General features: G+C 45.9%; 1 protein-coding gene across 1 annotated transcript in view; it reads left to right on the top strand.

Annotated features, from left to right (window-relative positions):
• The window catches only part of LOC112240057 (extracellular matrix organizing protein FRAS1), a 338,168-nt gene that overhangs the window by 251,524 nt on the left and 66,897 nt on the right, over positions 1–19,747 (top strand). The window contains 7 exon segments of the mRNA XM_042331265.1: positions 2,959–3,140; positions 14,423–14,539; positions 15,273–15,387; positions 15,870–16,007; positions 16,851–16,883; positions 18,873–19,004; positions 19,248–19,376. Of these exon segments, the coding sequence (XP_042187199.1) occupies positions 2,959–3,140; positions 14,423–14,539; positions 15,273–15,387; positions 15,870–16,007; positions 16,851–16,883; positions 18,873–19,004; positions 19,248–19,376 (846 nt within the window).

The raw sequence follows: 19,747 nt of genomic DNA, 5'->3' as shown, positions 1-19,747 counted from the left end.
CTTCTCTCTCTCTCTCTTCCTGATTCTCTCTCCCTCTCCTTACCTTCTCTCTCTCTCTCCCTTCCTGATTCTCTCTCTCCCTTACCTTCTCTCTCTCTCTCTCTCTCTCTCTCTCTCCTTCCTGATTCTCTCTCCCCTCTCCCTTACCTTCTCTCTCTTTCTCTCTCCCTTCCTGATTCTCTCTCCCCTCTCCCATACCTTCTCTCAATTCAATTCAATTCAAGGGGCTTTATTAGCATGGGAAACATATGTTAACATTGCCAAAGTAATTGAAGTAGATAATATACAAAAGTGAAATAAACAATCAAATGAACAGTAAACATTACACTGACAGAAGTTCCAAAAGAATAAAGACATTACAGATGTCATATTATGTCTATATACAGTGTTGTAACGATGTGCAAATGGTTAAAGTACACAAGGGAAAATAAATATGTATAATGTGAGGGAAATATGTGTCTCTAATATGGTCATGGTCTCTACCATGGTCATGGTCAGTCACAGTGGTCAGGTATTCTGCCACTGTGTACTCTCTGTTTAGGGCCAAATAGCATTCTAGTTTGCTCTGTTTTTTTATTAATTCTTTCCAATGTGTCAAGTCATTATCTTTTTGGGTTGGGTCTAATTGCGTTGCTGTCCTTGGGGCTCTGTTTGTGTTTGTGAACAGAGACCCAGGACCAGCTTGCTTAGGGGACTCTTCTCCAAGTTCATCTCTCTGTGGGTGATGGCTTTGTTATGGAAGGTTTGGGAATCACTTCCTTTTAGGTTGTTGTAGAATTTAATGGCTCTTTTCTGGATTTGGATAATTAGTGGGTATCGGCCTAGTTCTGCTCTGCATGCATTATTTGGTGTTCTACGTTGTACACTGAGGATTTTTTTTGCAGAATTCTGCATGCAGAGTCTCAATTTGGTTTTTGTCCCATTTTGTGAATTCTTTGTTGGTGAGCGGACCCCAGACCTCACAACCATAAAGGACAATGGGCTCTATGACTGATTCAAGTATTTTTTGCCAGATCCTAATTGGTATGTAGAATTTTATATTCCTTTTGATGGCATAGAAGACCCTTCTTGTCTCTCAGATCGTTCACAGCTTTGTGGAAGTTACCTGTGGCACTGATGTTTAGGCCAAGGTATGTATCGTTTTTTGTGTGCTCTAGGGCAATGTTGTCTAGATGGAATTTGTATTTGTGGTCCTGGCGACTGGACCTTTTTTGGAACACCATTATTTTGGTCTTACTGAGATTTACTGTCAGGGCCCAGGTCTGACAGAATCTGTGCAGACCATCTAGGTGCTGCTGTAGGCCCTCCTTGGTTGGTGACAGAAGCACCAGATCATCAGCAAACAGTAGACATTTGACTTCAGATTCTAGGCTGGGTGCTGCAGACTTTTCTAGTGCCCTCTCCAATTCATTGATATATATGGTGAAGAGGGTGGGGCTTAAGCTGCATCCCTGTCTCACCCCACGGCCCTGTGGGGAGAAATGTGTGTGTTTTTTGACTATTTTAACCGCACACTTGTTGTTTGTGTACATATATTTTATAATGTCGCATGTTTTTCCCCCAACACTACTTTCCATCAGTTTGTATAGCAGACCCTCGTGCCAAATTGAGTCAAAGGCTTTTTTGAAATCAACAAAGGATAAGAACTTTGCCTTTGTTTTGGTTTGTTTGTTTGTCAATTAAGGTGTCAGTCCTTGGCACCAAATATTGGGGAAGATGCCAGAGCTGAGAGCTAAGGATAATGTTGAATAGTTTTAGTATAGCCAACTGGAATTTGTTGTCTGTATATTTAATCATTTCATTAAGGATACCATCAACACCACAGGCCTTTTTGGGTTGGAGGGTTTGTATTTTGTCCTGTAGTTCATTCAAGGTAATTGGAGAATCCAGTGGGTTCTGGATGTCTTTAATAGTAGCTTCTAAGATGTGTATTTGATCATGTCTATGTTTTTGCTGTTTGTTCTTTGTTATAGAGCCAACAAGATTGGAGAAGTGGTTTACATCTCCATTTTGGATAGATAACTCTTTGTGTTGTTGTTTGTTTAGTGTTTTCTAATTTTCCCAGAAGTGTATAGATTCTATCGATTCTTCAGTTACATTGAGCTGATTTCTAACGTGCTGTTCCTTCTTTTTCCGTAGTGTATTTCTGTATTGTTGTAGTGTATTTCTTAATATTTCTTAATATTACTCAGCTCCTTTGGCTTTGATGCCTCATGATTGAGTATTGCTCTGTTCAAGTAGACTGTGATTTTGCTGTGGTCTGATAGGGGTGTCAGTGGGCTGACTGTGAACGCTCTGAGAGACTCTGGGTTGAGGTCAGTGATAATGTAGTCTACAGCACTACTGCCAAGAGATGAGCTATAGGTTTACCTACCATAGGAGTCCCCTTGAAGCCTACCATTGTCTATGTACATACCCAGCATGCAACAGATCTGCAGGAGTTGTGACCTGTTTTTGTTGGTTATGTTGTCATAGTTGTGTCTAGGGGGCATATGGGGAAGAAATGCTGTCACCTCCAGGTAGGTGTTTGTCCCCCTGTGTGCTGAGGGTGTCAGGTTCTTGTCCGGTTCTGGCATTTAGGTCGCCACAGACAGGTAAATGTCCCTGGGTCTGGTAATGGTTGATTTCCCCCTCCAGGATGGAGAAGCTGTCTTATTTAAAGTATGGGGATTCTAGTGGGCGGATATGGGTAGCACACAGGAGGACATTTTTCTTTGTTAATTAAGATAATTTACTTTTGAATTTCTAGCCAAATGTAAAATGTTCCTGTTTTGATGAATTTAATGGAGTTTCTCTCTCTCCTTTCCTGATTCTCTCTCCCCTCTCCCTTAACTTCTATTTCTCCCTTCCCGATTTTCTCCCCCATCTATCCCCTCCCTCTTCTCTATTTCTCCCTTCCTGATTCTCTCCCCCATCTATCCCCTCCCTCTTCTCTATTTCTCCCTCTCCTCCCTCCAGGTGAAGTGCTGTTGGTGCCAATGCCAGCCGACGGCCCATTGGAAGGTTGGCAGCCCTCGCCCGACGACAGGAGCTCTACCCCCACCTCCTCCTTTACTCAGCAGGATGTGAATGAGGGTACTGTGTGGTACAAACACTTTGGCACCACCGGCTTGACGGAAGGAGACACCTTCCTGTTCCAGGTTAGTTGTGGTTGTGTGCCCATTGTCCACCTACCTATCCACCTGTCTGCCAAGCTGGCCTGTATGCCTGCCTGTCTCAGGTTCACTGGGCATAAACTCACAAACAATCTTTCCACGGTCCATTTCTTTTCCTCCTGCATGCTCTTTTCTTTCTTTCTCCCTGTCTTCTACAGCTTTTTTTCAACTCTGTTACTTTCTTATTTCTATCTCTCTCCTCTTCTCTTCTCCTCTCCGTATCAGTCTCTCCTTCTCTCTTCTCTCCTCTTCTCCTCAGCATATCCCTCTCCTTCTCTCTTCTTCTCTTCTCCTCAGCATATCCGTCTCTCCTTCTCTCTTCTTCTCTTCTCCTCTCTGTATCCCTCTCTCCTCTTCTTCTCTTCTCCTCTCCGTATCCATCTCTCCTTCTCTCTTCTCTCCTCTTCTCCTCAGCGTATCCATCTCTCCTTCTCTCTTCTCTCCTCTTCTCCTCAGCATATCCCTCTCTCCTTCTCTCTTCTTCTCTTCTCCTCAGCATATCCGTCTCTCCTTCTCTCTTCTTCTCTTCTCCTCAGCATATCCATCTCTCCTTCTCTCTTCTTCTCTTCTCCTCAGCATATCCCTCTCTCCTTCTTCTTCTTTCTCTTCTCCTCTCCATATCCATCTCTCCTTCTCTCTTCTTCTCTTCTCCTCAGCATATCCCTCTCTCCTTCTCTCTTCTTCTCTTCTCCTCAGCATATCCCTCTCCTTCTCTCTTCTTCTTCTTCTCTTCTCCTCTCTCATTCTCTCTTCTTCCTTCACTCTCCTTCTCTCTTCTTCTTCTTCTTCTCCTCAGCATATCCCTCTCTCCTTCTCTCTTCTTCTCTTCTCCTCAGCATATCCCTCTCTCCTTCTCTCTTCTTCTCTTCTCCTCAGCATATCCGTCTCTCCTTCTCTCTTCTTCTCTTCTCCTCAGCATATCCCTCTCTCCTTCTCTCTTCTTCTCTTCTCCTCTCCGTATCCCTCTCTCCTCTTCTTCTCTTCTCCTCTCCATATCCATCTCTCCTTCTCTCTTCTTCTCTTCTCCTCAGCATATCCCTCTCTCCTTCTCTCTTCTTCTCTTCTCCTCAGCATATCCCTCTCTCCTTCTCTCTTCTTCTCTTCTCCTCAGTGTATCCCTCTCTCCTTCTCTCTTCTTCTCTTCTCCTCTCCGCATATCCCTCTCCTTCTCTCTTCTTCTCTCTCCTCAGCATATCCCTCTCTTCTCTCTTCTTCTCTTCTCCTCTCCTCTGCATATCCCTCTCTCCTTCTCTCTTCTTCTCTTCTCCTCTCCGTATCCCTCTCTCCTTCTCTCTTCTTCTCTTCTCCTCTGCATATCCCTCTCTCCTTCTCTCTTCTTCTCTCTTCTCTCTTCTTCTCTTCTCTTCTCTCTCATCCCTCTCTCTTCTCTCTTCTTCTCTTCTCCTCAGCATATCCCTCTCCTTCTCTCTTCTTCTCTTCTCCTCAGCATATCCCTCTCCTTCTCTCTTCTTCTCTTCTCCTCAGCATATCCCTCTCCTTCTCTCTTCTTCTCTTCTCCTCAGCATATCCCTCTCCTTCTCTCTTCTTCTCTTCTCCTCAGCATATCCCTCTCCTTCTTCTCTTTCTTCTCTTCTCCTCAGCATATCCCTCTCTCCTTCTCTCTTCTTCTCTTCTCCTCAGCATATCCCTCTCTCTTCTCTCTTCTTCTCTTCTCCTCAGCGTATCCATCTCTCCTTCTCTCTTCTTTCCTCTTCTCCTCAGCATATCCCTCTCTCCTTCTCTCTTCTTCTCTTCTCCTCAGCATATCCGTCTCTCCTTCTCTCTTCTCCTCTTCTCCTCAGCATATCCGTCTCTCCTTCTCTCTTCTTCTCTTCTCCTCAGCATATCCCTCTCTCCTTCTCTCTTCTTCTCTTCTCCTCTCCGTATCCCTCTCTCCTCTTCTTCTCTTCTCCTCTCCGTATCCATCTCTCCTTCTCTCTTCTTCTCTTCTCCTCTTCTCCTCCTCAGCATATCCCTCTCTCCTTCTCTTCTTCTCTTCTCCTCTCCCTCTCCTTCTCTCAGCATATCCCTCTCTCCTTCTCTCTTCTTCTCTTCTCCTCAGCATATCCCTCTCTCCTTCTCTCTTCTTCTCTTCTCCTCAGCATATCCCTCTCTCCTTCTCTCTTCTTCTCTTCTCCTCAGCATATCCCTCTCTCCTTCTCTCTTCTTCTCTTCTCCTCAGCATATCCCTCTCTCCTTCTCTCTTCTTCTCTTCTCCTCTCCTCCGCATATCCCTCTCTCTCTTCTTCTCTTCTCCTCTCTTCTCCTCTCTTCTCCTCAGCATATCCCTCTCCTCTCTCTTCTTCTCTTCTCCTCAGCATATCCCTCTCCTTCTCTCTTCTTCTCTTCTCCTCAGCATATCCCTCTCCTTCTCTCTTCTTCTCTTCTCCTCAGCATATCCCTCTCTCCTTCTCTCTTTTTCTCTTCTCTTCTCCTCCTCAGCATATCCCTCTCTCCTTCTCTCTTCTTCTCTTCTCCTCAGCATATCCCTCTCTCTTCTCTCTTCTTCTCTTCTCCTCTCATATCCCTCTCTCCTTCTCTCTTCTTCTCTTCTCCTCTCCATATCCCTCTCTTCCTTCTCTCTTCTTCTCTTCTCTCTCCTTCTCTCTTCTTCTCCTCTCTCTCAGCATATCCCTTCTCTTCTCTCTTCTCTTCTCCTCAGCATATCCCTCTCTCCTTCTCTCTTCTTCTCTTCTCCTCAGCATATCCCTCTCTCCTTCTCTCTTCTTCTCTTCTCCTCTCCATATCCCTCTCTCTTCTCTCTTCTTCTCTTCTCCTCAGCATATCCCTCTCTCCTTCTCTCTTCTTCTCTTCTCCTCAGCATATCCCTCTCTCCTTCTCTCTTCTTCTCTTCTCCTCAGCATATCCCTCTCTCCTTCTCTCTTCTTCTCTTCTCTTCTCCTCTCCATATCCCTCTCTCCTTCTCTCTTCTTCTCTTCTCCTCAGCATATCCCTCTCTTCTCTCTTCTCTCTCTCTTCTCTTCTTCTCCTCTCTTATCCTCTCTCCTTCTCTCTTCTTCTCTTCTCCTCAGCATATCCCTCTCTCCTTCTCTCTTCTTCTCTTCTCCTCTCCGCATATCCCTCTCTCCTTCTCTCTTCTTCTCTTCTCCTCAGCATATCCCTCTCCTTCTCTCTTCTTCTCTTCTCCTCTCATATCCCTCTCTCCTTCTCTCTTCTTCTCTTCTCCTCTCCGTATCCCTCTCTCCTCTTCTTCTCTTCTCCTCACCATATCCATCTCTCCTTCTCTCTTCTTCTCTTCTCCTCAGCATATCCCTCTCTCCTTCTCTCTTCTTCTCTTCTCCTCAGCATATCCCTCTCTCCTTCTCTCTTCTTCTCTTCTCCTCAGCATATCCCTCTCTCCTTCTCTCTTCTTCTCTTCTCCTCAGCATATCCCTCTCTCCTTCTCTCTTCTTCTCTTCTCCTCAGCATATCCCTCTCTCCTTCTCTCTTCTTCTCTTCTCCTCAGCATATCCCTCTCTCCTTCTCTTCTTCTTCTCTTCTCCTCTCCGTATCCCTCTCTCCTTCTCTCTTCTTCTCTTCTCCTCTCCATATCCCTCTCTCCTTCTCTCTTCTTCTCTTCTCCTCTCCGTATCCCTCTCTCCTTCTCTCTTCTTCTCTTCTCCTCTCCGTATCCCTCTCTCCTTCTCTCTTCTTCTCTTCTCCTCTCCGTATCCCTCTCTCCTTCTCTCTTCTTCTCTTCTCCTCTCCGTATCCCTCTCTCCTTCTCTCTTCTTCTCTTCTCCTCTCCGTATCCCTCTCTCCTTCTCTCTTCTTCTCTTCTCCTCTCCGTATCCCTCTCTCCTTCTCTCTTCTTCTCTTCTCCTCTCCGTATCCCTCTCTCCTTCTCTCTTCTTCTCTTCTCCTCTCCGTATCCCTCTCTCTTCTCTCTTCTTCTCTTCTCCTCTCTATCCCTCTCTCCTTCTCTCTTCTTCTCTTCTCCTCTCCATATCCCTCTCTCCTTCTCTCTTCTTCTCTTCTCCCTCCTCAGCTATCCCTCTCTCTTCTCTCTTCTTCTCTTCTCTCCTCTCCATATCCCTCTCTCCTTCTCTCTTCTTCTCTTCTCCTCTCATATCCCTCTCTCCTTCTCTCTTCTTCTCTTCTCCTCAGCATATCCCTCTCTTCTTCTCTCTTTCCTCTTCCCTCTCTCCTCTCTCTCTTCTTCCTTCTCTCTCTTCTCCTCTCTCCTTCTCTCTCTTCTCTTCTCCTCTCCGTATCCCTCTCTCCTTCTCTCTTCTTCTCTTCTCCTCTCCGTATCCCTCTCCTTCTCTCTTCTCTCTTCTCCTCCGTATCCCTCTCTCTCCTTCTCTTCTCTTCTCTTCTCTCTCTCTCTCTTCTCTTCTCTCCATATCCCTCTCTCCTTCTCTCTTCTTCTCTTCTCTTTCTCCTCTCCGTATCCCTCTCTCTCTTCTCTCTTCTTCTCTTCTCCTCTTCTCCTCTGCATATCCCTCTCTCTCTTTCTTCTCTTCTCTCAGCATATCCCTCTCCTCTCTTCTCTCTTCTTCTCTTCTCCTCTGCATATCCCTCTCCTTCTCTCTTCTTCTCTTCTTCTCTCCGTATCCCTCTCTCTCTCTTCTCTCTTCTTCTTCTTCTCTTCTCTCTGCATATCCCTCTCTCTCTTCTCTCTTCTTCTCTCCTCTCCCGTATCCCTCTCTCCTCTCTCTTCTCTTCTCCTCTCCATATCCCTCTCTCCTTCTCTCTTCTTCTCTTCTCCTCTTCTCCTCTGCATATCCCTCTCTCCTTCTCTCTTCTTCTCTTCTCCTCAGCATATCCCTCTCTACTTCTCTCTTCTTCTCTTCTCCTCTCCGTATCCCTCTCTCCTTCTCTCTCCTTCTCTTCTCCTCTCCGTATCCCTCTCTCCTTCTCTCTTCTTCTCTTCTCCTCTTCTCCTCTGCATATCCCTCTCTCCTTCTCTCTTCTTCTCTTCTCCTCAGCATATCCCTCTCTACTTCTCTCTTCTTCTCTTCTCCTCTCCGTATCCCTCTCTCCTTCTCTCTCCTTCTCTTCTCCTCTCCGTATCCCTCTCTCCTTCTCTCTTCTTCTCTTCTCCTCTTCTCCTCTGCATATCCCTCTCTCCTTCTCTCTTCTTCTCTTCTCCTCAGCATATCCCTCTCTCCTTCTCTCTTCTTCTCTTCTCCGTATCCCTCTCTCCTTCTCTCTTCTTCTCTTCTCCGTATCCCTCTCTCCTTCTCTCTTCTTCTCTTCTCCGTATCCCTCTCTCCTTCTCTCTTCTTCTCTTCTCCTCTCCGTATCCCTCTCTCCTTATCTCTTCTTCTCTTCTCCTCTGCATATCCCTCTCTACTTCCAAATTCTTACTTCCATCTCCATTCCTTTTCCCTCATTGTATCTCTCCCTCCTCTCCTCCGCCATCCTTCATAGCCATCCACTCTCAAGTGTTTACATTTTTTTAGGGGGTAGATCAGTTTTAATATCGCAGATAGATTGTGGATTCTATCAATGTAATTGTCTGCATGCATTTTCGTTCTTCCACCCGTCTTCTAAATGGATTAAAGTAATGAACAACAATATATATTTATTTATTTATTATAATATCTATTTCCAGCTGTATACCATCCAGTCCCACCCTTCAGCTACCCTCAACCCCTCCATCTATCTCTGAAAACCATCCAGTCCCCCCTTCAGCTACCCTCAACCCCTCCCATCTATCTCTGAAAACCATCCAGTCCCCCCCTTCAGCTACCCTCAACCCCTCCCATCTATCTCTGAAAACCATCCAGTCCCACCCTTCAGCTACCCTCAACCCCTCCCATCTATCTCTGAAAACCATCCAGTCCCACCCTTTAGCTACCCTCAACCCCTCCCATCTATCTCTGAAAACCATCCAGTCCCACCCTTTAGCTACCCTCAACCCCTCCCATCTATCTCTGAAAACCATCCAGTCCCACCCTTTAGCTACCCTCAACCCCTCCCATCTATCTCTGAAAACCATCCAGTCCCACCCTTCAGCTACCCTCAACCCCTCCCATCTATCTCTGTAAACCATCCAGTCCCACCCTTCAGCTACCCTCAACCCCTCCCATCTATCTCTGAAAACCATCCAGTCCCCCCCTTCAGCTACCCTCAACCCCTCCCATCTATCTCTGAAAACCATCCAGTCCCCCCTTCAGCTACCCTCAACCCCTCCCATCTATCTCTGAAAACCATCCAGTCCCCCCTTCAGCTACCCTCAACCCCTCCCATCTATCTCTGAAAACCATCCAGTCCCACCCTTCAGCTACCCTCAACCCCTCCCATCTATCTCTGAAAACCATCCAGTCCCACCCTTCAGCTACCCTCAACCCCTCCCATCTATCTCTGAAAACCATCCAGTCCCACCCTTCAGCTACCCTCAACCCCTCCCATCTATCTCTGAAAACCATCCAGTCCCCCCTTCAGCTACCCTCAACCCCTCCCATCTATCTCTGAAAACCATCCAGTCCCACCCTTCAGCTACCCTCAACCCCTCCCATCCTCTGAAAACCATCCAGTCCCCCCTTCAGCTACCCTCAACCCCTCCCATCTATCTCTGAAAACCATCCAGTCCCCCCTTCAGCTACCCTCAACCCCTCCCATCTATCTCTGAAAACCATCCAGTCCCCCCTTCAGCTACCCTCAACCCCTCCCATCTATCTCTGAAAACCATCCAGTCCCCCCTTCAGCTACCCTCAACCCCTCCCATCTATCTCTGAAAACCATCCAGTCCCACCCTTCAGCTACCCTCAACCCCTCCCATCTATCTCTGAAAACCATCCAGTCCCACCCTTCAGCTACCCTCAACCCCTCCCATCTATCTCTGAAAACCATCCAGTCCCACCCTTCAGCTACCCTCAACCCCTCCCATCTATCTCTGAAAACCATCCAGTCCCCCTTCAGCTACCCTCAACCCCTCCCATCTATCTCTGAAAACCATCCAGTCCCACCCTTCAGCTACCCTCAACCCCTCCCATCTATCTCTGAAAACCATCCAGTCCCCCCTTCAGCTACCCTCAACCCCTCCCATCTATCTCTGAAAACCATCCAGTCCCACCCTTCAGCTACCCTCAACCCCTCCCATCTATCTCTGAAAACCATCCAGTCCCACCCTTCAGCTACCCTCAACCCCTCCCATCTATCTCTGAAAACCATCCAGTCCCACCCTTCAGCTACCCTCAACCCCTCCCATCTATCTCTGAAAACCATCCAGTCCCACCCTTCAGCTACCCTCAACCCCTCCCATCTATCTCTGAAAACCATCCAGTCCCCCTTCAGCTACCCTCAACCCCTCCCATCTATCTCTGAAAACCATCCAGTCCCACCCTTCAGCTACCCTCAACCCCTCCCATCTATCTCTGAAAACCATCCAGTCCCACCCTTCAGCTAGCCTCAACCCCTCCCATCTATCTCTGAAAACCATCCAGTCCCACCCTTCAGCTAGCCTCAACCCCTCCCATCTATCTCTGAAAACCATCCAGTCCCCTTCAGCTACCCTCAACCCCTCCCATCTATCTCTGAAAACCATCCAGTCCCACCCTTCAGCTACACTCAACCCCTCCCATCTATCTCTGAAAACCATCCAGTCCCACCCTTCAGCTACCCTCAACCCCTCCCATCTATCTCTGAAAACCATCCAGTCCCACCCTTCAGCTACCCTCAACCCCTCCCATCTATCTCTGAAAACCATCCAGTCCCACCCTTCAGCTACCCTCAACCCCTCCCATCTATCTCTGAAAACCATCCAGTCCCACCCTTCAGCTACCCTCAACCCCTCCCATCTATCTCTGAAAACCATCCAGTCCCACCCTTCAGCTACCCTCAACCCCTCCCATCTATCTCTGAAAACCATCCAGTCCCCCCTTCAGCTACCCTCAACCCCTCCCATCTATCTCTGAAAACCATCCAGTCCCCCCTTCAGCTACCCTCAACCCCTCCCATCTATCTCTGAAAACCATCCAGTCCCACCCTTCAGCTACCCTCAACCCCTCCCATCTATCTCTGAAAACCATCCAGTCCCACCCTTCAGCTACCCTCAACCCCTCCCATCTATCTCTGAAAACCATCCAGTCCCACCCTTCAGCTAGCCTCAACCCCTCCCATCTATCTCTGAAAACCATCCAGTCCCCCCTTCAGCTACCCTCAACCCCTCCCATCTATCTCTGAAAACCATCCAGTCCCACCCTTCAGCTACCCTCAACCCCTCCCATCTATCTCTGAAAACCATCCAGTCCCACCCTTCAGCTACCCTCAACCCCTCCCATCTATCTCTGAAAACCATCCAGTCCCCCCTTCAGCTACCCTCAACCCCTCCCATCTATCTCTGAAAACCATCCAGTCCCACCCTTTAGCTACCCTCAACCCCTCCCATCTATCTCTGAAAACCATCCAGTCCCACCCTTCAGCTAGCCTCAACCCCTCCCATCTATCTCTGAAAACCATCCAGTCCCACCCTTCAGCTACCCTCAACCCCTCCCATCTATCTCTGAAAACCATCCAGTCCCACCCTTCAGCTACCCTCAACCCCTCCCATCTATCTCTGAAAACCATCCAGTCCCACCCTTCAGCTACCCTCAACCCCTCCCATCTATCTCTGAAAACCATCCAGTCCCACCCTTCAGCTACCCTCAACCCCTCCCATCTATCTCTGAAAACCATCCAGTCCCACCCTTCAGCTACCCTCAACCCCTCCCATCTATCTCTGAAAACCATCCAGTCCCACCCTTCAGCTACCCTCAACCCCTCCCATCTATCTCTGAAAACCATCCAGTCCCACCCTTCAGCTACCCTCAACCCCTCCCATCTATCTCTGAAAACCATCCAGTCCCACCCTTGTAGTGACTGTGTGTATACTTTACCATGCTCAAGGGGATATTCAATGTCTACTTAACATTTTAGGGTTAGGCTTGAATACTTATTGACTCAAGACATTTCAGCATTTCATTTTTTATTCATTTGTAAAAATGTCGAAAAACATAATTCCACTTTGACATTAAGTAGTATTATGTGTAGGTCAGTGGCAAAAACATCTACATTGAATCCATTTTTTATTCAACCAGTAACACAACAAAATGTGTAAAAAGTGAGGTATGAATATTTTCTGAGGGCACTGTGTACGGCACAGAGAAATACATCTATCACTCTCTCTCTCTATCTCTCTGTCTCTCTCTGTCTCATCTTACTGCATTTTGGTGAAAATGGAACCAAATTACTCACCAATTAGTGCTACGTTAGGGATTATCCTTGTGAAGTAGACTCAGCGCTCAGCAGCGTTTAGGCCATAACAAATGGCTGTGTAGCAGTCAGGTTAAGCTAACAGCTTTCATAGAGCCTGGCACAACAAGGCAAATCAGCAGCCAAGAACATAGAGAGAGATCACAGCCATTTAAACCTTCTCTCGTTTACTTGTTTTATCATTTTCTCTCTCCGCCTGTCTCTCTCTTGCTCTCTCTGTCTCTGTTTCTATCTCTCTCTCCACTCTTTCTGCTCTCTCTCTCTCTCTCTCTCTCTCTCTCTCTGTCTCACTCTCTCTCTCTCTCTCTCTCTCTCTCTCTCTCTCTCTCTCTCTCTCTCTCTCTCTCTCTCTCTCTCTCATTCTTTCTCATTCTTTCTATCTCTCTGTCTCACTCTCTCTCTCAACATTTTGGCACCATCAGGTTAAAGCAAAACAATATATTTCTGAAGTGTCTCATCATGATAACAGTACAGTTATGACCCTGTCAAAACTCTGATCGTCAGATATTTTCATCGTGAGCGAATACTGTCAAGCAGTTTCTTTTGACATAATTAAAAAAGAAAAGATTCAAATATTAATTTGACATTAATATTCAAAGTGATCTGCTGTCTGGAGGACAAGATTACCTTCTATGGAATGGGTGTTGGGAGATAATATCAAATATTAAATATGACATCGTGTCAGTAACTTTTTCTCTTTATTTGCACTTTTATTGAGATGTGTGGCTACACACGTCAAATCCGCGGTGTGAAAATTAGAGGGTACAGGACGAAATAACTTGGCAGATGAACTTAGTAAAACTGCTGTCATGTTCATTAGTTTCACTATATAATCATTATAATGCTATACTGTGCTACATACATTCCTTAGCAGCTCATTACATGGTCATAAGCAATGGACTACATAGTTACTAGTTCTAGATGAACAACAGGTCCACAACAGGTTTAGGCCTACCCTTTACTATAGCTAACAACAGGGTTTAGACCTACCCTTTACTATAGCTAACAACAGGGTTTAGACCTACCCTTTACTATAGCTAACAACAGGGTTTAGGCCTACCCTTTACTATAGCTAACAACAGGGTTTAGACCTACCCTTTACTATAGCTAACAACGGGTTTAGACCTACCCTTTACTATAGCTAACAACAACAGGTTTAGACCTACCCTTTACTATAGCTAACAACAGGTTTAGACCTACCCTTTACTATAGCTAACAACAGGGTTTAGACCTTTACCCTTTACTATAGCTAACAACAGGGTTTAGACCTACCCTTTACTATAGCTAACAACAGGGTTTAGACCTACCCTTTACTATAGCTAACAACAGGGTTTAGACCTACCCTTTACTATAGCTAACAACGGGTTTAGACCTACCCTTTACTATAGCTAACAACAGGGTTTAGACCTACCCTTTACTATAGCTAACAACAGGGTTTAGACCTACCCTTTACTATAGCTAACAACAGGGTTTAGACCTACCCTTTACCATAGCTAACAACAGGGTTTAGACCTACCCTTTACTATAGTTAACAACAGGGTTTAGACCTACCCTTTACTATAGCTAACAACAGGGTTTAGACCTACCCTTTACTATAGCTAACAACAGGTTTAGGCCTACCCTTTACTATAGCTAACAACAGGTTCAGACCTACCCTTTACTATAGCTAACAACAGGTTCAGACCTACCCTTTACTATAGCTAACAACAGGTTCAGACCTACCCTTTACTATAGCTAACAACGGGAGAAAGACACTAAAGACACTAACATGACCTGTGAAGTTTCTACCCCCCCTAAATGGGAACTATCTGCAGGTTTTTAGGCAACTTTATGGACCAAATGTCCCCTCGAAATTCGAATTGTGATTTGTCCAAATGATGAGTGATACAAAATCAGCGAATCGAAACACAGTTCCTCGTTACTTAGTCAGTTCCAACAGTCAGCTGACAGACGCTACGATGCCATTTATGTTATGTGTGTCTGTCCACGAGAGATTATGGTTATGGTTAAAACTGATGATAGAGGTTTGAAATTACAGTGTGATTCAAAATGTCTTCCTCTTCCAGGTGTCTAGTGAGGGGTCCCCAGACACGCTCAGTGATGCTCAGACCTTCACCATCGGAGTGATGCCTGATCTCCCAGGGTTCCCCCAGCTGGCCCCCGCCTGCGACCTACAGATAACGGTAAAACAGAACGACGGACAAAACTACACTATCTACTGTCTTAGAGTCTTAGATTATGTACAGTGCCTAGTGAAAATCTACAATAGTGGAAGTCTACAATAGTGGAAGTCTACAATAGTGGAAGTCTACAATAGTGGAAGTCTACAATACTTGACCATTCAGAGGGTTTCACTCTGTGTTGTGTGTTGTATTTGATTTGAACCAAACCTGTCGGTTTTAGTCTAGGACAAAAAAAAATGTAATTTATTTCTTATATTGTCTTGCAGTAAATACTTAATTACTTAATGGTCTTGTTGCAAACATAATCTGCATAAAAAAATCAGAGACAAGGTTTGAATATTGCTGGAGTGTGTGTGTCTGTTGGGTTGAGTGAGTGTGTGTTGGGGGAGTGTGTGTGTGTTGGGTGGAGTGAGTTTGCGTGTGTGTGTTGGGGGAGTTTGCGTGTGTGTGTTGGGTGGAGTGTGTGTATTGGGTGGAGTGTGTGTGTGTGTGTTGGGTGGAGTGTGTGTGTGTGTTGGGTGGAGTGTGTGTGTGTGTTGGGTGGAGTGTGTGTGTGTTGGGTGGAGTGAGTGTGTGTTGGGTGGAGTGAGTGTGTGTTGGGTGGAGTGAGTGTGTGTTGGGTGGAGTGTGTGTGTGTGTTGGGTTGAGTGTGAGTGTGTGTGTTACTGCTCATCTCTGAGTGCATGCTGATGTGTATCTGTGTGTGCCCGTCTGTGTGTGTGTGTCCATGCAGGCGCTGGAAGATCGTGTGACCGTGCTAACACCCACAGCTTTGTCCTTTGTGGACTCTGAGACGCCCAGTGAAAAGCTTGTCTACAACATCACCAAGCCCCTACCTCAGGGACAAGGTAATCTACACCGCCATCTTCTATCTTCTCAGGAGCAGACAGGAGGGGAAGCTTTCAGATAAACTGCTTTACTCTCAGACCACCAGACCTGGGTTCAAATACTATTTGAAATCATTACAAATCATTTATCTGTGTTTGGATTAGCTAACCTGCCTTGATTGAGCTTGCCTGACTTGATTGATCCTTCCTGACTGTATTGAGCTTGTCCGTGGCTTATAATATTTTTATCACAGATCTGGAGGACAACATGCTAGTTATTACCAACTATGGTATCTAACTAGTTATTACCAACTATGGTATCTAACTAGTTTTGACCAACTATGGTATCTAACTAGTTATTACCAACTATGGTATCTAACTAGTTATTACCAACTATGGTATCTAACTAGTTATTACCAACTATGGTATCTAACTAGTTATTACCAACTATGGTAGCTAATGAGAGCCATAATAAACTGACCTGTAGTTCTATGTGACCCCAGGTTCTTTGGAGCATCGTGACAGACCCTACAACCCAGTGTCCTTCTTCACCCAAGCTGATGTCAACCAGGGCCGAATCCTGTACCGCCCTCCGCAGGCCGCCTCTCACCTCCAGGAGCTCTACCAGTACTCCTTCACTGGTGAGTGCAAACACACACACACAGATGAACACACACACACACACACACACACAGATGCGTGTCCTTACTCACAAACACGTGTGTACACACAAGCATGTATGCATGCACACACACACAATTACGCATACACACAATTTACGCACACACACATACACAAATACACACGCACACACACACGCACACACACACACACAGACAGAAACACACAGACAGAAACATACACACATACACACACACACACACACACACAGACAGAAACACACAGACAGAAACACACACAGACACACACATACAGACCCCCCCCTTCCTCCTCTTCCCATTACATTGAACTCTGACCCCAGTCTGTCCCATTAACACAGCCTTATTCAACGTAAATCAGTCACACTCAGTCACAGTGTTTAATGAAATGAAACTGTTCTGAGATCTGGGATGTGAAAAACGTTGATGCTCAGTATCTCAGACCTACGCTTTGTGTAGATAGAACCTTCTAGTCCCATGAAAATAGATTCATTAATGTATTAGAAAAGTCTGGTTGAAAGAGTCTGTGAAAGCAATCGTTTTCGTCCACGTTCCTGAAAATAAAGTAATTTATTCCAAGAGTAGAAGCCCTAATCTGAGTCTGAGGGAACCTGATATAAAAGTACAGAGACAGAAACATTTATCATATTTGCCTGACCTTGCTAATTGGATGAAGCTGGCACAAATCATTTGCCTTAATTTAATTTGATTTCCATTTAACCACTAATCTGCCTGGTAAATCTGATGTAGAGTGATCATCTGTGTGTTTGTGGTACAGCAGCAGTTTAGTAACAGTATTATGTAACCGAATTGTGTTCCCTCTAGGTCTGCCAGAGTCGCTGAATCTTTATTTCACAGGTATATATTATATTACCTCTATGGCTTAGAGGATGGCAATCATACTCCTCCTCCTCCTCCCCTTTCTCCTCTCCTCCACCTCTCCCCCTCCCCTCCCCTCCCCTCCCCTCCCCTCCTCCTCCTCTCCCCTTCCTCCTCTCCTCCTCCTCTCCCCCTCCTCCTTTCCTCCTCTCCCCTTCCTCCTCTCCTCTCCCCCTCCCCTCCTCCTCCTCTCCCCTTCCTCCTCTCCTCATCCTCTCCCCCTCCTCCTTTCATCCTCCTCCCCTCCTCCTCCTCCTCCTCCTCCTCTCCTCGTCTTCCTCCTCCTCTCCTCGTCTTCCTCCTCTCCTCCTCCTCTCCTCCTCCGCTTCTCGTCTTCCTCCTCTTCTCAATCAATCATGATTGTTCTTTTTTCCGCTAGACCTTTATTTCATCCCCCTCTCCATCACTTCACTGATCCCACTTGACTGGCCTCTCCTCCTCAATCATTCTGCTTCTTATTGGTCTATCCAGAAGATATATTATTTATCTCTCTTTCCTGTCTCTCTCTCTCTCTCTCTCTGTCTCTCTCTCTCTATATATCCATATATGTCTTTCTCTGTCTCTCTCCCTCTCTGTCACTCTGTCTCTCTCTGTCTCTCTCTGTCTCTCTCTGTCTCTCTCTCTCTGTCTCTCTGTCTCTTTCTCTCTCTCTCTCTCTGTCTCTCTGTCTCTTTCTCTCTCTCTCTCTCTCTCTCTCTCTCTCTCTCTGTCTCTCTGTCTCTTTCTCTCTCTCTCTCTCTCTCTGTCTCTCTCTGTCTCTCGGTCTCCCTGTCTCTCTCTCTGTGTCTCTGTGTCTCTCTGTCTCTCTCTCTCTATCTTGCTTCCCAATCCTTATAGTGAGCCATGGTTCTATCATAACACCCTTCTATGGTGCTTGGTGTCTGCCTGTCCTCTCTGATGCTGTACCTACTGTCCTCTCTGATACTGTACCTACTGTCCTCTCTGATACTGTACCTACTGTCCTCTCTGATACTGTACCTCCTGTCCTCTCTGATACTGTACCTACTGTCCTCTCTGATACCGTACCTACTGTCCTCTGATGCTGTGCCTACTGTCCTCTCTGATACTGTACCTACTGTCCTCTCTGATACTGTACCTCCTGTATATTGAGCTGTCTGTCTCTGTGAGGTGCCTGGATACAGCTCTTTGTCATTATCTTCATTCAATAAGTACAGCACTTGGACTAGGAGAAGTTCAGTGGCCTACATAGAAATAGTCCCATAGGTGGTGTAGAATCAACCAAAGTTATTTTCCGGTTTGAAGGCATATCTCCAACACCTTCAGCCTCACACACATGCTTACACAGGCACACACACACGTGGCTCCATATAACAGTAATGTTGTGATTCAGAGGAACCTGAGAGATCTTCAAGAGCTCTTTGATGTCTTTCTGTACCTAAATATCTCTCTCTTTTATCAACTTCTTTGATGGGCTTGTTCCATCTGTCCATTCTGACTTATTCCTTTGTTGCATTGAGTTTAACCTCTTCACTTCCTTCCACTCTCTCATTCGCTGTACCTGCTGTGATGCATGTTGTCCATCTGAAATGACCTCATTCTGCACCTTTCACATTATCACAGTGGTATTCACACCAGCCCAAGCTGAAACCCATTTAAAAAAAACATTCACACGGTGTGATGGTATAGATTTGTTTTGAGTTGCTATTTAGTGACAATTAGTTCCCCGCAGTGTAAATGTAGCCACAGTACTGAATGTGTATCACCTTTTAAGATTTATAATACATTACGGTTCTTTTAATTACACTCCTTTGAGAAATTAATGTATTTTTAATATTCATACATTTTTAGTGAGTCAACACTTAGTGCTTTTAAAATGTCCCTAAAGTGCCCTTCAAAACTCCACTCTCTAGGGGCCTAGGAAACCAATTAGCCATGGAAGTGTGTGTGTGTCTGTGGTGTGTGTCTAACCCCTGTGTGTGTGTGTGTGTGCGTGCGTGCGTGTTCCAGTGTCGGACGGGGAACACACCACTCCAGAGATGGACTTTTCCATCCACCTGTTGGCCAACTACCAGCATCCTCCAGTGTTTCAGATCCTTGACCCTGTTCTGGAGGTTAGCATGGGTGGACGAACACCCATAGGTAAGACTTAACGACCCTCTTCCACCCTTGACTACAGGACAGTTGGCATCGCGTCGTTTACATCGCTGCAGCGGGTTGTCATTGTAAATAAAAAATTAGTTCTTAGATGGGGGAGGAAAAAAAAGAATAGACAACAAATAATTGAAATAGTCTGTGTGTCATTAAATGATAACACATTACCGTTGATATAAAAAACACGTCGGTATGCAACATGGCTTTCATCCTCAATGTCACTTGGTGTAGGTGGGCAGCAGCTGGCAGTAACTGATGCAGATACAGCTCCTGATGAGTTGGAGTTTGAGCTGGTGGAAGGACCGGTCCATGGAACCTTGCTCAAGATGGAGTTTGACTCACAGACTGAGATGATGAATGGTGAGAAGCAGAGTCGACACAGACAAATAGAACAATAACACACTGAAAGACAAAGTGTCACCGAATGTCTTTACGACGTCGCGTAGCACATGTTCTGAATTCCCACATATCCCCAGGCAACTTCTGCACTGTGTGGAAGGGAATGATATAGAAGAACAAGAGCAGGGGGTAGTTAGACCAGTAACAGTAGGTAGTTAGACCAGTAACAGTAGGTAGTTAGACCAGTAACAGTAGGTAGTTAGACCAGTAACAGTAGGTAATTAGACCAGTAACAGTGGGTAGTTAGACCAGAAGGTAGCTAGACCAGTAGATAGCTAGACCAGTAACAGTAGGTAGTTTAGACCAGTAACAGTAGGTAGCTTAGACCAGTA

Source organism: Oncorhynchus tshawytscha, linkage group LG12, assembly GCF_018296145.1.
Source record: "Oncorhynchus tshawytscha isolate Ot180627B linkage group LG12, Otsh_v2.0, whole genome shotgun sequence".
In the NCBI taxonomy this organism is placed as follows: Eukaryota; Metazoa; Chordata; class Actinopteri; order Salmoniformes; family Salmonidae; genus Oncorhynchus; species Oncorhynchus tshawytscha.
The sequence above is the reverse complement of the archived record's forward strand: the minus strand, read 5'-3'. Positions and strand labels throughout refer to the sequence as shown.